Raw genomic sequence first — 18495 nt, 5'->3', positions numbered from 1 at the left:
AAGATCAATAAGTAAGAAGATATTAAGAAAAACAAATTGATACAACTAAAAGACATATGTATTTGGATTGTTCATGTTTATTCTTTAACTTTCTCTTTGGACTTGTAATAGATATGTTGATATATGACCTTCATTAAGTAAATAGTTTGGTATTTGGGAAATATCAAATAATTTGGTACTAATATTTCATACCAAATCCGATCTCGAATACCATAATTCTAAAACTTTATTTTTGAATACCATATCAAATACCGAATCATCGAATACCAAATTAGCAAAAAAAATTATTCAATTAGGTAATTCGATTTACGATATTTTATACCCAACCTTAAGTTCAATAATGTCTCATCTAGTATATGTAGATGTGAAACCTGACACACATGTCATCACTAAAAAGGGAAGTTTTAGGTACCACGGAGTCACTAATCAAAGGCAATAGGGAGATTGATAAGAATTTGGGGTAAGGTGGATGAAATGGAGACTCACATTAGCTACCCTATAAGAACGTAATACTTGTCCTCTATGGAATGGTGGCTATATGAACTATGTTTAATTGTATGGAGTGTTGACCAAACAACATTTCTCATGTTCATAAGTTAAGAGTGACAGAAATGAGGATGTTGAAGTGAATGTATACCTTTGTGAAAGACAAAATGTAAAAAGTGAGATTGAAATGGTTCATGCATGTGAGAAGGAGAGGTGCAGATGCCCCGATTATAAGGTGTGAGAGGTTGACCGTAGTGGTCATGAGAAAGAGTAGAAGTAGGTTTAAGAAGTATTTCAATCAATTTTGTCTAAGCCATTTTTATTTGAATTTCAGTCATATATGGGCTTAGTTCCTCATTTCTTCAACATATGTAACTTTTAGACTTGTTTCGAAATTGGTAAAGTGACATATGATTCTTTCATTACATATCAGAAACTAAGCAAATTCATAGTCTATTAAATTTTTTTTAATTTGTATAGAATTTTTATTCAACATACCCTAATGCCAACCATGGTCGGTAGATACACAAAAATTTAAAAACTAATGATAACAATAACATGTTCAATATAACCTCGAGAGACTATTTCCGACTAGATTACATGCCCAAATTCCTTATAGACGAGCACCGGGCCTGCATGAACAAAAACTTCAAGCCCGAACTTTGATGTCAGGCCCAAACATGCATTCTCTCCGAGCCCATTTAGGCCCGTTTCCGTTCTTCGATCCCCTTTTGGGTCTCCACGACCAATAATTCACTTCCATTTTTGCTTCTAATGGCGTCTCCAAACCCTCACAGTTCGCCGCCCGTCGCCGTTGACCAACGCCGCCTTCAATTTACTCCGGTTGATTTACCTCTCACTCCGCCGGTAAGTACTCCTCTTCGTCACTGTTGCTCGGAGCTTTTTGTGTTTTAGAATGACAACTTCAAGTGATAAAAACTGAGTTCTAAATCTTATATTTATACATTTTTAATGAATTTCTTCGCACACATACACTAATGGATCTTCATTTTGAAGACGAGAAGTTCTGTATATAATGAATCAGGTAGTTAATGCTCTCTGTTTGAGTTGATGTTGAAAGAAAAAAAGTTGTTGTTTTTATGCTTAGTGTATCTCTTGAGTTTGTTTGATTGATTCAATCTGTGTCCTTGCTGATAGACGTCGAATTAGCACACTGATGATTCGTGGAAACTTAGCTTAAAGTAGAATTCAGCTAGTTTTGGAGCTTCTAGGGATGAAATTGGGATTCTTCGATGAGCTTATTTGGGGTTCGATTGAAAAAGGAGGTTGTAGATTTAAAAAAATTAAGTTCGAATAGTCACTTGTGTCGTAGCATAGGAGTGAATTTTTTTTCTTTTTTTGGTTTAACCATCCAGTATCTGAAGCACACTTGCCCGACTAATCTCTATTCGAGCTGGAAAGAATAAATGGGTAAAGTACACTCTACTAAGAAGTTCTTGTTTCCCAGAATAACTAAGTAAGCTGTGAAATGGAATGATGGAAACATTAGATGCCAAATGTTTTTATCTTAGAAGCTACTACATTACACGTTTGATGCAGTATGTTCTTTAGGATTTCCATCTTGCTGATCCGTGGGACTAATGTATACTGAAGAATTTAAAATCTTAGGCATTATTTAGATGTGTCATCAATCAGTCTGTTAATTGGATTGCATTGCTGACGAAGACTAAAAGGGCTGCCCGGTGTACTAAAGCTCCCACGATCTCTGAGAAATACAAAAGAATGCAATGTGTTGCAGCTAGTGATTTGCCAAGCTTGATCCTTGCTTAGACAAAACTTGAAGCCCAACTCTTTGAAGTACCCGATTATAGTCTATTTAGTGCTTGACAAGGTGTGATACAATAATTCTCAAAAAGACGATGGTTGGTCATATTGATATGCTATCATGTATCCACTTTAAAATGTGTCTGCAGCTTCCGTTTCTTGTATATGGTGTTGAATTGTAGGATCTTCCTTGAGGATAGTTTCTATAATTATTAAGCCAAAGATAATGACCTGTTGTTGCTAATATTTTGTTATATGAATTTATACATGTTGCCGACATTCAGATTGAGACATATAAAGAGCTCAAAGTTTGGACATACACTTGCTTTTGAAATTAAGTAACTTGTTGATTTTCATGTTAAATGTTTAACGTGAGCTGTGTCAGATTTCCTTCTTTGAATCCTATTTGTAAAGTGGTTGCTTTTGTTTAGATGACAGATGCTATTCCTGAGGGTATTGTGGATCTAACCAGTCTGACTGAAGCAAGCACAGGCGAGAAGCGTAAAAGAGAAGGAAGATTAAGATCTAGAGTTTGGCAACACTTTACAAAGCTAATTAAGGAGGATGGAACTTGTGACAAATGCAAGTGTAATCATTGCCACAAAATTTTCACTTCTTCAACCCGAAGTGGAACGACTCATTTGCTTCGTCATATAAGTGAAGGAATATGTCCAGCATTTAAGAAAGTCAAAAAGGAAAACTCACCATCAATTTTCAGCTATATAGGTGGTAGCATAGACCGAAAAGTTGGTATTAACCCTTGGAAGTTTGATCAAGAACTAGGTCAAGCATCTTTTGAACAGTCAATTGACACTCATGATGACTTGTTGCCAATGGGGTTAGATGATATTGAACGTCAAACATGCACTGCGTCAGAAAGTGATTATATCAGCCAAACATCAATGCCTGTATTTTCAAAACTTCCTCAACAACCTGCTGTGAAGTCCCATCCTATTACAGAACCATGGATGACTGAATTGAAGACTTGTGTAGGCAAACTCGTTGAACTCACAAACGAACGAGTGTCAAAGCCTACTAGCACGGATAACAAGACTGGTGTAGCTGTTAGTACTCCCGATCTCTCTATAGCTTCTGTTGTTAAGTGCTTGAATGAGATGGAGGATATCCCACAATCAAGTGCAATGTATTTAGATGCTTTGGATATCGTAAGGGATCCAGAAGAAAGAGAGTGTTTCATCTGTTTAAACCCAGAGCCGCGTAGGAGATGGCTGCAAAGGATGTTGCATCGTCGTTTTCCCTTGCGCTATAGCACCGATGTTTGACCAACTGTAAGTAATCAACAATCAGCTCGTGGAGGATCACAACACTTACTCAAGAACAAGGGAGATATCGTTTAACAACCGCGCAAGGTCTTTTCATGAATAGTTGTTTTTTATGTCAAAGGTTTGAAAGATTACTTGACCTAGCTCTGATTATCCATGACCTTATGTTGTGCTTTACTTGTTGAAAGTTCGAACAGGAAATGAAAAGTTGTACTACAATAATTATAAATAAACATATATTTGTTTGATACACTGTTGTTATCAAATGGCTAAAAGAGCACAATTAATGGTGTTTTTTTTTTGGTTTTGGTTTTCGATTCAGTGTTCGGAGCCTATATTGGAATCCCCACTAAATTCGAATTACACATTACATGATCCATTTGGGGGTAGCACCTTTAACGGGATTTTCTCTATATTCGGTTTGAACTCGAAACCTTTAGTTAAGGGATAGAGAAGTCTTACTATTGCAACATATCGGTGTAGTTTCACAAAGTGGGATATAGTAACGGAAATCTAGAAACTATACGAGCAATACTATAACTAATAGTATGAACGAATAACAAAACAATACCTACTACACTTTTACGGACTAAAATTAAAGAGTGTCATGTAAATTGGAATGACAGAAAAATAGTTTTGATGGCATTTTGGAAAATGAAATTGTTACAAATAGTAATGATACACGTGTCTTTTGATAAACCCCATTTGGCTCACTCTATATAAAACTCTTTCACCCCTTCACTTTCTTCCTTAGGGTTTTTGGCAGAAATGGCGACTCGTTATCTTACTCGTTCTCTACTCACTACTCTCTCTCGCTCATACACTCCTCTTTCTCTCTCTACACCTCTTCCATCTTCTTTCTCTCTCCTCCGTTTTCGTCCACTCATCGCCGTCGCAGCGAATCTCCGAACCTTTACTCCGGCAACGTTAACGGCCGCGACGTCGTTGAGAGGTTTCGCGACTCGTCAAACGTCCTCATCGTTGAATGACCCGAACCCGAACTGGTCTAATCGTCCACCGAAGGAGACGATTTTGCTTGATGGATGTGATTTTGAGCACTGGCTTGTTGTGATGGAGAAGCCTGAAGGTGATCCAACAAGAGATGAGATTATTGATAGCTACATCAAAACTCTTGCTACGATTGTCGGAAGGTTTGGATTGAAATGTTTTGTATTTTGTTTTGTTGATTGCATCAATTAGTTGTACATATTGCTCTGTAGTTACTGCTTTCATTTCTAAAATGCTTAATCTAAGCTGAGGATTAGGGGTAAGGTCTGTGTACAGTACACTCTAAGCTTCTCAGACTCCACCTGTGGGATTAAACTTGTTATGTTGTTGTTGTCTATATTGCTATGCATTCAAATTGGCGACACAAATTTGTTAGAGATTAAGGCATATTAGCTTGTGAGGACTGCTAGGGTGTTGTGATGTTTAATTGGTCAGAAATGGAGAGAACTTGGGAATCCTTAATTGTTTCTGTTTAAAAATTATTTTTTATCACATCATGGGTAGGGGAAGGGGAAATGAGAGAGGGCATAACAAGGTGGGGAATTGAATCCTCACCAACAAGTTGAAAGCTCAGATAGCCACCCAAATGAGATCGCCTTAGTTGGTTTTAGAAGACAAATTATTGAGTGTACGTATGAAACAGTTCAAATGGAGCAGAATGAATTTTGAGGATTCATAGAGCTACTCCGAACTATAGGTTGGGATTGAGGCTTAGTTGTTGTTGTGTGTTACTCTAAATAGTTTAAGCAACATGCCTGTAATGATCCGCAGTTCTGTTTTTTCTTTGACATCATTGAATCATCAATCAAGCCACTTATCAATCTCTAGCTAGTTTGTGTCGGCAGTATGAATCCTTTTGATAGTTAATAATCCTATTATTGAATAGGAATAGATTCTCTTTATTATTATTATAAAAATTGCTCTTTTTATCTTCCACCCAATTTGAACAGTTTTAGGAGACCCGTTCCCCTTGCTTTTTTTAGTTTCAAGCGCGTAGTCCGGGTCCCACAAAAATATGGACTGAAGACGGAACTTTGATAACCCTGGAACAATACTTTTTTTTTTTAATCATGAGATATATTGATCATTTAATTGGGCTGCATGTTCCCCTATGCGAGCAGCTAACTCATTGTAATGATTAATTGGTCAGAAATTGAAATATTAAGAATGGAAAGGGACGAGTTTGTATGTCTGGAGATAATGTTGAGAATCTTTTAATTAGTTTTAGAAGACAAACTATTGAGTGTTTTTATGTAACAGGGTTCAAATTAAGCGGAGTGGATATTGTTAACTTTAAAAATAGTTTAAACGATCTGCCTGTATAATAAAAGTGGCTCACTTGCTACTGGGATACTCCCAGACTGTATGAGTTCTTGGGCTTGTGAAATACTTTCAAAGACGTTTAGTTAATTACCATGGAGGATTTATATGGAGGATTTATGTGATTAATACACCTTGCAGTGAAGAAGAAGCAAGAATGAAGATCTACTCTGTCTCGACAAGACATTACTATGCATTTGGAGCTCTTGTATCCGAAGAACTTTCTTACAAGCTAAAAGGTTGATGCATTTTTAGTGTCCTTTTCCATTAATATTTTTTTGGTTGTATCTTGATCTTATCCAAGTATTTTTTAATGGTAACGAGGTGCAACTAAGCATTCTTTTCTTCATCCATGTGCAGAATTGCCCAAGGTTAGATGGGTGCTTCCTGATTCCTACTTGGATGTTAAAAATAAAGATTATGGAGGTAGGTAGTGACTAGTATTTTTTGTCACACAATTCTTGTGAAATTATATGATTTTTTTTTACAAAAAACTTCAAGTGAGTAATATATGATCAATAATGAACGCTAGGCATTTGCTCCTGGCTAATAGACTTTGAAGTGATTTCTTTCTTCAATTGTGTTTCTCTGCCTGAATTCACTTCCGATCTGCTGGATTTGCTTTCCTGTCCCTCCTTTACATATGTAACTTTTGGGTAATCCTGTTTTCTGTAACATAGTTTAAGTGGCATGGAGATAGTAAAATGTCAATTTGACTTGTATATGCCATTATCTTGATGAGGAGTTAAAGTACTAGCTAAAGAAATACAAAAACAGTTGCAAAATTTGATCAGGAATAATGTAGTACTCTGTAGTTGTCAAATGAAATTGAATCTTTGAAATTTGTGGAAGTTAACATAAAGTACTGTTATTAGTTGAAGTATGTTAAGGAATGTCCCAAGATAGAAAACGTCATGTAAATTGAGACAAGGAGATTATTGGAAAAATACAGTTGAAAATTTGAAATGCTTGATTCTGAACAGTTGGTTAATTTATGATTTAATACATATGATAATTTGTTTTGTGGGTAATGATGGCACAAGAAAAATTTATGAGAAATTCAACCTTGGCATTTTCATGAAGAACTTTCATACATGTCTATCTTGCCCTGTTCGGATATAATCATGTTCTCTTCTGGTACACCAGTATTGTATGACTATTGTGGTGCATGTTGCAGGAGAACCTTTTATTAATGGGCAGGCTGTACCATATGACCCGAAATACCACGAGGAGTGGGTGAGGAACAATGCCCGAGCTAATGAGAGAAACAGACGTAATGACCGACCTCGTAACTTTGATAGGTCCAGAAATTTTGAGAGAAGAAGAGAGATGCAGAACCCTGGATCCAATATGGGTGGTGGACCTCCCAATATGAGAAATGCACCACCCCCTAACATGGGTGGAATGCAGCAGCAGCAACCTAACATGGGTGGAATGCAGCACCAGCAACCTAACATGGGAGGTATGCAGCAGCAGCAGCCCAACATGGGAGGTATGCAGCAGCAGCAGCCCAACATGGGCGGGATGCACCAGCCTGGCATGGGAGGGCCACCCAACATGCAGCCCAACATGGGAGGTGCACCGCCTAACTATGGTGGAGGGCCTCCCAGAAACTATGGTGGAGCGCCTCCCAATAACTACGGTGGAGCACCAAACAATCAATATAATGGTGGACCAAACAATGGGGGCATGCCTTACCAAACAGGTCCAGGACCAAACCAGAACTATGCTTCAAATACATCTGGTGGAAACCATTATCAGAACCCAAATATGCCCCCTCCAAGTCAGAACTATGCTCCGAATACGTCTGGTGGAAACCCTCATCAGAATCAAAACATGCCTGGAAGAGATCCAAATTATCAATAGGCCGCTGTAGATAAGTATGAAATTTGTATTTCTAGAATTCTACTGCACAAGTCATATCGTCGTTGAATAGGATGTTTGGTGCACGTAGTAGTTGAATGTGCAATAAGATGTGTTTGGTTGGTATGCATTCCTGTTGTATTTTCATTGCAATGCTACTATAGGAACATCCTTTCAGTTTATCAATTCTCCGATGAATGTTATAATTTCATATGGTGAATGATTGAACTTTTAAAGCATCAGTGTAGGTAGTGTTTGCGTCTTTGGACGATTATGGCTATAGCTGTTTTCATGGTGACAATGTTAGAAAAGCCTTAACACCATTGTGTCGTTTGTTTTTTGATTTCATCTTCATAAATTTCAAATAAAGTGTTCTCGTCTCTTGTTTACAAGAAGTAACAATCAAACACTACTATATTCCAGATGAAAAAATTACAATAGAAACTTGGAAATGAAGGATAACATCTCAATCTTCATTCGAAACTAACACATGTCTGGATCGAGATGCAATTCGTTGAGTTAGGGCATAATTTCAGTACGAACTTTCATTCATTTTGTCTAAAAAAATTGCAATGTATAATATAATCTTAAATTGAAATCTATGCACCCTTCAACTTTATTTTTAAAATCAGACTTTATCTTCAACTTTGAATAATATCAAGTTCTTACATTTATCTTTATTAAAATAATATATTATATCTTTTCATTATCAATTATTCTTTACTTCTTTACAAACCATGATATTTTCATTTTTTAAAATTTATGTAACAATTTTTTCATAAAATTATCTTTTGGATGAAAAAAAATGAGAATGCTAATCAAGTATATAAAGAAATAATTAAATAAATTAGTCTAATGAGAAATTTAATTTTATTAATGATAATTAAATTTTAATACTTTTTAAACAAGTTAAAATAGAGAGATCGATAATTATACAAATATATTCCAATGGAGGAAATATAAAAATAATTAATTTAATTAAGGTTAAAATATTGTATAAATTTTAAACTACAATTTATGTGATACTCCATTAATACCTAGGTTTAAAAGTAAATTATATATAATATAAAGAACCGAGTTTGGTTATTATTTAAAGTTAGAAACTTTAGGCTAAAAATTTAAGAGTTCAATTTTTAACACATATTTATAAATGGAAAAGATTTTCACCCCCAAAAATTTAAGAGTATTTAGCGTAATTTAAAAAACAAAAGAAAATATATATAATGGCACAGAAATCTAGAAAATGGACAGAGAATCTAACGACTACATCACTGTCGGGAAGTGCCAAGCCATCATAAAAGTTGACGGAAAATATTTATATATAAATAATCAAAAAAATATTTTTATTATTACAAAATATTAAAAAATAAAAAGCTGACCGGAATTCAATCCCACCTCCGATCATCTTCTCCGATGACTTCTACTTAAAATCTCTCAAATCTCAAAACCCTAACTTTTTCCGATCAACATTTTGGATCGCTTCGCTTAGTTGTTTTTCTAAGTTTCTTCTCCGACCAGCCGCCGATCACTTCCGATTGTTCTCCGTTCATCTTATCAAACCCGCCGCCGATCATCTCCGGTAACTTCTGCTTCTTCTCTTTTTTTTTTGTAAGTTTCATTTCCGATCATCTTCTCCGATCCGCCGGCGGTCATCTTCACCGATCACTTCCATTTCTTCTTCTCTTTGAAAGTTTTCGATTTTCATTCGGCTTCACTAAAACTATTTTTGATTTCTTTTTTTGGAAACCCTAAGTTCCTAAATTGGGTTTTTTGTTTTTTTCAGGTACATTTTGGATGGATTCAGAAGAAAGACGGAGATTCTCCGGGAAAGTTTACACCCGGAGAATCCTGAAGAAAGACGCTTCGGTCGCTGCTGATGTCACCAGGGTTTCAGAAACCCTAAATGGAGAGCAACCGGTAAAGGTAGTAGCTAAAACAACTGATCTTACTCATTCCACCTCGGGAGATGTGCCCGAAGGTGGTGTAGAATTGAGGGAAGTGGGTAACTGTAGTGGTGAGGAGATGGTTACGATACGTTTTAATGAATCGAAATCAATAGCTGAGAGTAGAAATGTCAGGAGTAGGTTAGAGGGTGAGCTGGATGATATTAGGAGAATGGTAAGGAAGATTGAGGTTAAGGAGACTTCACTTAACAAACGTCGTCTAGTTTTGATTCCTCGTCCTCCTAAGATCTCTTGTAGATATCCAGATGTTACTAGACATATGATCAATCGGCCACCTAGTCCTAATTACCACCCTACGGTTTGTGGAACTATAGAGAGGGAGAAGAGAATCCCAAAGCTAAATCAACATTACAACCCTCCGGTTTGTGGAGTTGTAGAGAGGGAGAAGAGGATCCGTAAGGTGAATGAATATTACAGTAGCTCTGATTACCTCCTAGGGAAAGATAAATTACCTTCTGAAATCTATAAAACATCACAGAAAAACAAAAATGAAACTAAGAACAAAGGATTTGCCCTTAATAGGAATAGAGAAGACTTGCCCACTCCGGCCACTTGTAGAAATGCTCGTCATCCTATTCCTTTTGTCGATGCACTTAGACAAGGAAGGATTTTAGAAAGGGAGGGAGCTGATCCGAGGAAGAAGAAGAGGGAGATGACGATTGAAGAAATCGAGAAACTTAATAGAGGTCTTGAGAATTTACCTGAAGAAGAGCTTGGTGCAGTTGCTGAGATGATTAAGAAAAGGGGCATACCATATAAGCAGAATAACGGGGAGCTTGAACTGGACATAAACAACATTGATGCAGAAACTATGTGGGAGCTCAATAGGTTTGTCACAAATTATTACAACAAGAGTAAAGCTACAGTGAGTTTCTTTCAGCTTTTTTAGTTATATATATATCTAGTGTGGATTGAAGATGAGCGTTTCTTAGTTTTCACACTTGCATTTTGTAGAATATTGGTGCTGCATTGAAAGAAGCTGGTACAAGTGGTAAGTGCCTTTTGTATATATGATGAATATATATCATCGTCTTAATTAATTAGTTAGACTTACGTATTATGAATAGGTGAAATGCCTACTCATGTGGAAGGTGGGAGAGAGGCAAGTAGTGATTCAGGATCATCCTCTACTGGTAATTAATTAATTAATTATAACAATTCATTCAATTAGGGTTCATAATATTAATGAATGAATCATTTGATTTTTTATGTTTGCAGATTCTCATAGCCACACTTCCTAGATCTTGATGAGGATCGGATGCAGGAGGTAGGATATTTTACTATATGTTTCCTTAGTGTTGTGTTGTTTCCAATTTTAACATATATACGAAAAACCAAGGAATTTAGAACATTTCCCAGAAATGTTTTTGATTATACGAGTTTACATTCATTTCCTCCGTTAGTCACTCAAGTACTGTTCTTTTCTTGTTTTGCAGGAAATTTGTGTTGCTGAGAGGGGCATTTTGATTTATCTATACAAGACAGTCTTTGTTTATGGAAATGAATTCTATGTATCATTGTAATTTGCATTGGAAAAATATAGCACCTGTAACATAGTCAAGTTGCTTGATGAGACATGTTATCTATTTTATTGAATGAATGTTTGTATGGAGACATGCCTTTCTTGATAGTTTGTATGTCACATTTACTTTTCAGTTAGTAGAAATGAGAGTTGATGAGATTCTGGTTTTTGATAAAATGTACAATATACTTTTCTTACCAGCTATGTTGCTTGAACTCTAAAAATATTGTCACATATGTGTCGGCTCTTCAAGCAATACACTATTTTTGGAGGATTTGACATGCACTCATCGACATATTTGAAGAGCCCAAGCAACTAGTCCGGCCATTTATGTCATGTCCTTATGGAGTTGAGTCTTCAATTCATGTTTGAACTTGGTTTGTTTTCTTTCGATGCCTTCTTAGTTGTTTGTCTCATAACGATTCAGTGTCCTTATATGGAGTTGTTCATTGATTTTGCATATCGTAGTATCTTGAATGATGAAAATATATATAATAGCCACATCGTCATTATTTCTTATAGGATCCGTCTCATATGAATTAAAGATCTATATGAAACAGTCTTTCTACCTTATAGGATATGAATAAGGTTTGTGTACTCATTATCCTCCCTAGACTCCACTTGTTAAGTCGCCAAGGTGTTATCTTACATCTCAACAAGTACAACGTAATTTGCATCTTTAGAGACATGTCTATTTTATTCAATGGATACAAATTTAAGGAGACATCTTTTAAGTCACAAGTTTGCCCATCATTATTCTTGAAAAATGTTGTGTATATAAATCTAAAAATGATATAATATTTCGTTTAGTTCTCATTGGCAAACTTGATTTCCTTATGGCATGATTAATATATATAATCCTGCGATATATCACCTTATCTTCGTGAATCGACTATTCTTGAGGGTATAAGTGTAAATGTCATTCAATCAATAATTAGCTAAGGTACATTTTCACATAAAAAATTGATATAAACATATATACAAGTAAGTCTTTTATCTACTTTGAAGTGAAAAATAATGACAACTTTAAATGTAACAACGATATCATAAATTCCGACAATATCATAAAGCGAAAGTGTTGATAGTAAAGGCCGGCTAAGCTTCATAACAAACTACTAATACTCTAAACTAGAAGAGGAATTAAATCTACAAATATTTAATCTTAACTAAAGTGATTAGAGTTAATAAAAAGAACTAAAATATTATATTCTAAGCTCTTAAGGGTTTTCTTCATCCAATTTATTCAAAAAAAGAAGAAGATAGAAAACAAACAGAAGAAGTATATAGTTTTTGACAACCCAAGAGCCAAAGTAGAAAAATACCCATTGAGGTCGTTTAATTGATGATTAAAGTTATAATTGTATGTATTAGTAATACAAAGATTATTAGACGTGGATTAGTTTATTTATGCAAAAAAGAAATAAAAAGTTGGCCTAAATTGGCTGCCCAAGTTAACAAAAAAAAAAAAAAAAAACAGAAAATAATAGTACATGGCTTAGTTATGAAGGATTATAAAATGGTAACCAAACATTGTAATTATTATTTTTATTTTTTATACCTCTTTTACTTACAACCAATCTAATTAGGACAAAAAGTTCGAAACTTTACTAATACTATGTCTTGTTAAATGTTAATATTCCTGACATTCTAAATACTAAATATTGGGTGATACAAATTCATTTTTTCAGAACCAAAAGAGTATTATATACAATATTTAAAATGTTGAGCTCATTATGCAGATATTAGTTTTAATACATGAATAATTTATTTCCTAATCAACAAATAAACAATTCCTTAATATATATTTAGCCTTTAAGAAAAATTAATAATAATTAAAAATTTAATATATTTTTATACAAGTAAAAATTATAGAGAATAATAACTATACAGATATACTTCGATGTAAAAAATAAAATTAATTAAATTCATTAATGTCCAATTTTTTTTAAAAAAAATTGTATGAATTTTTAATTATTTTAAACTATAATTTATATAGCACTCCGTTAATACCTTCTTTTTTTTATTTACCCTCCCCTAGGAGCTCCCACCCCTTTTGCTCCATTAGTGACTCGAACTCGCAACCTTCTGGTTGAAAGTGAGAGGTACTTATCATCCGAACAATTCCCTCTCGTCACTCCGTTAATACCTAGGTTGAAAGTATTTAGCTTAATTTAGAAATAAAAAAAATAAATGGCACGGAAATCTAGAAATGGACACAAAATTCGACAACTTGATCCTTGTCGGAAAGTACAAAGCGCCAAGTCATCATACGTTGACTTAAAAGTATATATATAAATAATTAAATTAATTTATTATTATTACAAAAAAAAAAAAAAAGATTCAGGCAAGTTAATTCCCGGCGCCGATCATCTTCTCCGATCTGCCGCCGATTATCTCCGATCACTTCCATTTCTTCTCCAATCCGACGCCAATCATCTCAGATAACTTCTGTTTCTTCTCCGACCCACCACCGATCACTTCCATTTCTTCTCCGACCTGACGCCGATCATCTCGGATAACTTCCATTTCTTCTCCGATCATCTTCTCCTACCCGACGCCGATCATCTCCGACAACTTCAATTTTTTCTCCGATCATCTTCTCCGTTCCGCCGGCGGTAAGATTCGACGATCACTTCCGTTTCTCCTCTTCTTCATTATTTTGTAAGTTTTAGATTTTTCAATCTGCTTCACTTAAATTGTTTTCGATTTTTTTAGTGTTTCCAAATTGGGGTTTTTTGTTTTTACAGGTTACGTTTGGGATGGATTCAGAGGAAAGACGATTCTCCGGCAAAGTTTATAGCCGGAGAAACTGTAAAACCTTGAAGAAAGATATTTCTCCGGCCACTGCCGCCGGTGTAACTGCACCAGAGACCAAGGTTTCAGAAACCCTAGATGCAGAGCAACCGGCAAAGGTAATACCTCTCACAAATCTTTTGATTAACAATCTGCTTCGCTTAAATTGTTTTCGATTTTTTTTAGAAACCCTAAGTTTCCAAATTGTGGTTTTTGTTTTTTCAGGTTACATTTCCTATGAATTCGGAAGAAAGACGATTCTCCGGCAAAGTTTATAGCCGGAGAAACCGTAAAACTACTGCTGACGGTGTAGCCACACTAGAGACCAAGGTTTTAAAAACCCTAGATGCAGAGCAACCGGCAAAGGTAATAATACCTCAGGCAGATTTTTTAATTACTAATTCCACCTCGGGTGATGTGGAATTGAGGGAAGGTAGCGAGCCTAATCGGTCACTGATTTCTAGGGCTGAAGATAGGGTTAGGGTTAGGGTTAGGTTAAATAAATCGAGGTCTCTAGTTGAGATTAGAGAAGCTAGGAGGGTTTTAGAGGGCGAGCTAGATCATGTTAGGGGTATGGTGAAGAAGATTGAAGCTAAGGAGAAGCTTCAACACACTTCATGTAAACATCGTGGTTTAGTTTTAAAATCTAGTCGTCCCATTAGTTCTTATAGATATCCAAGATTTAGAGTTGATGATGTGATGAAAAATCCTTGCCCTAATTTTGTGCGACCTATTGATCTACCAAATCCATTTCGCGCACCTAGTCTTGCAGCTATTGCAAGTTATGGAATTGTAGAGAGGGAGAAGAGGAGCAGAAAGCCGAATAGGTATTACAATAGCTCTGACTACCTTCTTGAGAAGGACAAACTACCTTCTGCCATTAATAATAGGAATAAAAAAGACTTGGCCACTAGTAGAAATGCTCTTCATCCTATTCCCTATGAGTATCATCCACTTAGACAAGGAAGGATTTTAGAAAGAGGTAAGTCAATTACCGGGGCAGCTGATCCGAGGAAGAAGAAGAGGGAGATGACGAGTGAAGAAGGTACAAGTGGTAAGTCCTTTTATATGATGAATCACCGACTTAATTAGTTAGACATTACGTAATATTGCTTTATGAATAGGTGAAATGCGTACTAGTACTCATGTTGAAGGTGGGAGAGAAGCGGATAACTCATCAAGCAGTGATTAGGGATCATCCTCTACTGGTAACTCATCAAGTCTTTGTTTACATTGCAGAATTATTATAGCACCTCCAACATAGCACAAGTCTATGATATATCTTATTGAATGAAAAGGAGAAAATATAATATGCCTTTCGTGATTAAAGGAAAATGTATAAATCACAAAGTTTGTATGCCACATTTACTTTTCAGTAGTTAGATGAGATTCTGGTCCATATATCTTGCTTGCATGATGAAATATATAATTGCTACATCATCGACGTCATTGTGTTTAGGATCTATGTGAAACATTCTCTTTATAGCTCTTGTTATTTAATTAATTCAACGTGATTAATTTCTCTATGTCTTGTTTAGATTGGGAAAACTCTAAGTTTTGGTAGATAGTTTGTATGTCTCTACTTATGACGTTATATGCCTAGATTGAATCATACATATATAACGAATTGCTAATATTTCTCAAACTAATTGAATTTAGTTGTTCATCGAATTCCTTTATATGTTACGCTACAATTTACGATTGAATGAATGATCAATCTTACCTAAGTTTGTTATTTTCTTTGCTTTTCCCTCAATTTTTACCTTATTACTAGTGAATATTTCCGATTTGGAGTACTTATTTCCATTCATTCATCAAACTTAATAAGAAAATCATCATAGTGCTTCGAATCATATTTGATACCTAAGGAAGAAAAAATTGAAACATATCCTTTTTTAGGTAATAAAATATATGAATTTGTATATGAACTTAATTTGATTTCATCTTCATAAATTTTAAATAAAGTGGTTTCTTTGATATCTTTTTTGTACATAATATATAATCAAATGAAAAAATTATAAAAATGTTTTAGGTAATTTAAAAGCTGGAAAAAAAACGTATATTTATATAATCAAATTAATATTATTGTTATTACAAAAAAAATAATCTGTATTCAAATTTTTTTTTTGGAAACCCTAATTAAGTTCCAAAATTGGGGTTTTTGATTTTGAGGTTGTGTTTAGGGTTAGGGTTTTTCATTTCTAATGGATTCAGAAGAAAGACTTTCTCCGGCAAAGTTTATACCTGGAGAACCCCGAAGAAAGTGCAATTATGATAGGACTCTCAAAAATGTTGTTACATCTGTGTTGGATGAGCCTATCGACATTTTTGAAGAGTCTGGAGCAACCGAGCTTAGTAGTCCTGCCATTTCATGTCATTCAATGTCCTTGTGGAGTTGAGTCTTCAACTCATATTTAACAAATTCTTTCGATTTCTTCTCTTGATTGCTTGTCTCGTAACGATGCAACATCATATGTAAGGGTTTATGTACACACTAATCTTCCCCAAATTTTTAACTCAAAAGTAAATAAAATTACTACTTGTGGGATTACAATGAATATGCTCTTGTTGTTTGTCTCAAACGAGTCGCTGAGGTGTTATCTTGCATTTGCAATCCGTTTAGCCATAAGAATTTTTTCACCTTATAATTCAAAAAATTAATTCCATATAAAGTTCATCTAATGTAATTTGTGATGAATAAATGGAAATAAGTATTTTCGAATAAGGAATAATCACGTCTATTTAGAGTTAAGTGTATGAAATGTTACTATCTCAAACCCACAACTCGCCTCGCCCCGTCCACATGATTTTATTGAAAAGAAATTAAACCCATCCCACCCCGCCCTACCCCGCAAAAGCTATAATTTACCCTGCCCCGCAAAAGCTATAATTTGCCCCGCCCCACAAAGGTTGTAACCCCGACCCCACCCCAATTGAGCACTATTTTTGTTTTGTATCTGTATTGGAGCCCTAAAGAGAATAATTAGAAATATTTGTACAATATTGCTTCTTGGCATTTAGATAATCACATGCATGTCCTTGTAATTTCATCATACCAAATACAATATTTTATAGAGTTTCGAAGAGGCTCTCAACGTTAAGACTCTATATGTTTGTTAGCTTTTTAGTTGCTTTGTGTAAAATTCATCATACCAAATACAGTATTTGGTTATCATTTTACAATTCGACATAACTAAATTATGTATAAATTACGAGTCAATTTATATATTATTTTATACATGATAGATGAAATTGTAACTCATACATGAATAGCTAATCTACGTATAATAATCCATGTATTACTATTATATGCAATTATAACTCAGTAAAGGTGTAAACTTCTATAGTTTTACCCTCAAGGGTCGTTAGATTCATAGGATAAGGTGGTATATCGCAAGATTATATTAACCTTGAATAATTGTCAACGAAATGTTACTACCATTTTGGATGCATCAAATTTATCTCTTCCAAAGCAAAATAGGGCTTTAGATATATATAACTACGAGACAAGCTACCAAGGACATGACATAAATGGCAGGACTACTAATTAAGCTAGGTTGCTTGGACTCTTAAAAAAATGTCGATGAGTGTATGTTAGATCCTCCAAAAATAGTGTTTTTTTAGAAGATTAGACTCAAATGCGACAATATTTTTTGGAGTCCTAGCAACATAGCTGGTAAGAAAATATTGATTTATCAAAACCTAATATCTCATCTACCTACTTAAAAGTAAATGTGACATACAAACGAATAAAATGATGGCAAACTTTGTGACTTTTGCATTTGCCTTTAATTTAATCAATAAAAGCATGTATATATCCTTTGTATATACTAGCTCATTCAATAAATTGCTTGATAACATGTCTCATCAAGCAATTACTTGGCTATATTTCTCCAATGTAAACAAAGACTATCTTGTATAGATATAGATATATATATGTTAAAAATTTGAAAGATTTGTTTATTCCCCTCATGACTCAAACTTGAAGTTCTGAAGCAACACAAATTTCCTGCAAAACAAGAAAAGAAGAGTTGAGTGACTAACGGAGAAAGTGAATGTTAAAAGATTAAAACATTTCTGGGAAATGGTCTAAATTCCTTGGTTTTTCGTATATATGTTAAAATTGGAAAAAACACAACACTAAGGAAACATTCACAACTGATTATATATAAAGAAAGTAATATTAGCTAACGAGCATCCACTTACGCTCAAATATCAAGAAGAAGTACTGTGGCTATCAGAATCTGCAAACATAAATAATCAAATGATTCATTCATTCATTCATATTATGAACCCTAATTGAATGAATTGTTATAATTAATTAATTACCAGTAGAAGATGATCCTGAATCACTGCTTGATGATATATTCATCATATATACAAAAGGCACTTACCAGCTTCTTTCAATAACTATACAAAAGGCATTTCTTAGTTTTCACACATGCAGCATCTAGGGTTTCTGGTGACATCA

At 34.6% G+C, this 18495-nt stretch overlaps 3 protein-coding genes across 5 annotated transcripts; all 3 read left to right on the top strand.

Moving 5' to 3' along the window:
- Positions 1–1000: 1000 nt before the first annotated feature.
- On the top strand, positions 1001–3786 carry LOC125817632 (uncharacterized). The gene is made up of 2 exons (XM_049497192.1): positions 1001–1353; positions 2703–3786. The coding sequence occupies exons 1-2, from the start codon at positions 1261–1263 to the stop codon at positions 3552–3554; spliced, it is 945 nt and encodes a 314-aa protein (XP_049353149.1). The 5' UTR covers positions 1001–1260; the 3' UTR covers positions 3555–3786.
- Positions 3787–4295: 509 nt separating this feature from the next.
- On the top strand, positions 4296–7927 carry LOC125817631 (multiple organellar RNA editing factor 8, chloroplastic/mitochondrial-like). Of its 3 annotated transcripts, XM_049497191.1 has the most exons (6): positions 4296–4705; positions 6024–6121; positions 6243–6308; positions 7060–7302; positions 7333–7359; positions 7393–7927. In XM_049497191.1, exons 1-6 carry the CDS (start codon positions 4323–4325, stop codon positions 7746–7748), a joined length of 1173 nt encoding a protein of 390 aa, XP_049353148.1. In that variant the 5' UTR covers positions 4296–4322; the 3' UTR covers positions 7749–7927. The 3 variants fall into 3 exon arrangements, with proteins under 3 accessions (XP_049353148.1, XP_049353147.1, XP_049353146.1); XM_049497190.1 differs by having other exon boundaries at positions 7060–7359; XM_049497189.1 differs by having other exon boundaries at positions 7060–7927.
- Positions 7928–13990: 6063 nt separating this feature from the next.
- LOC125817603 (uncharacterized) lies at positions 13991–15216 on the top strand. The gene is made up of 4 exons (XM_049497151.1): positions 13991–14107; positions 14250–14945; positions 15042–15078; positions 15149–15216. Exons 1-4 carry the CDS (start codon positions 13991–13993, stop codon positions 15214–15216), a joined length of 918 nt encoding a protein of 305 aa, XP_049353108.1.
- The last annotated feature ends 3279 nt before the right edge of the window (positions 15217–18495 follow it).

Source organism: Solanum verrucosum, unplaced genomic scaffold, assembly GCF_900185275.1.
Source record: "Solanum verrucosum unplaced genomic scaffold, falcon-dt-bn FXZP01000280.1, whole genome shotgun sequence".
Taxonomy (NCBI): Eukaryota; Viridiplantae; Streptophyta; class Magnoliopsida; order Solanales; family Solanaceae; genus Solanum; species Solanum verrucosum.
This window is presented reverse-complemented; position numbering and strand designations above follow the sequence as displayed.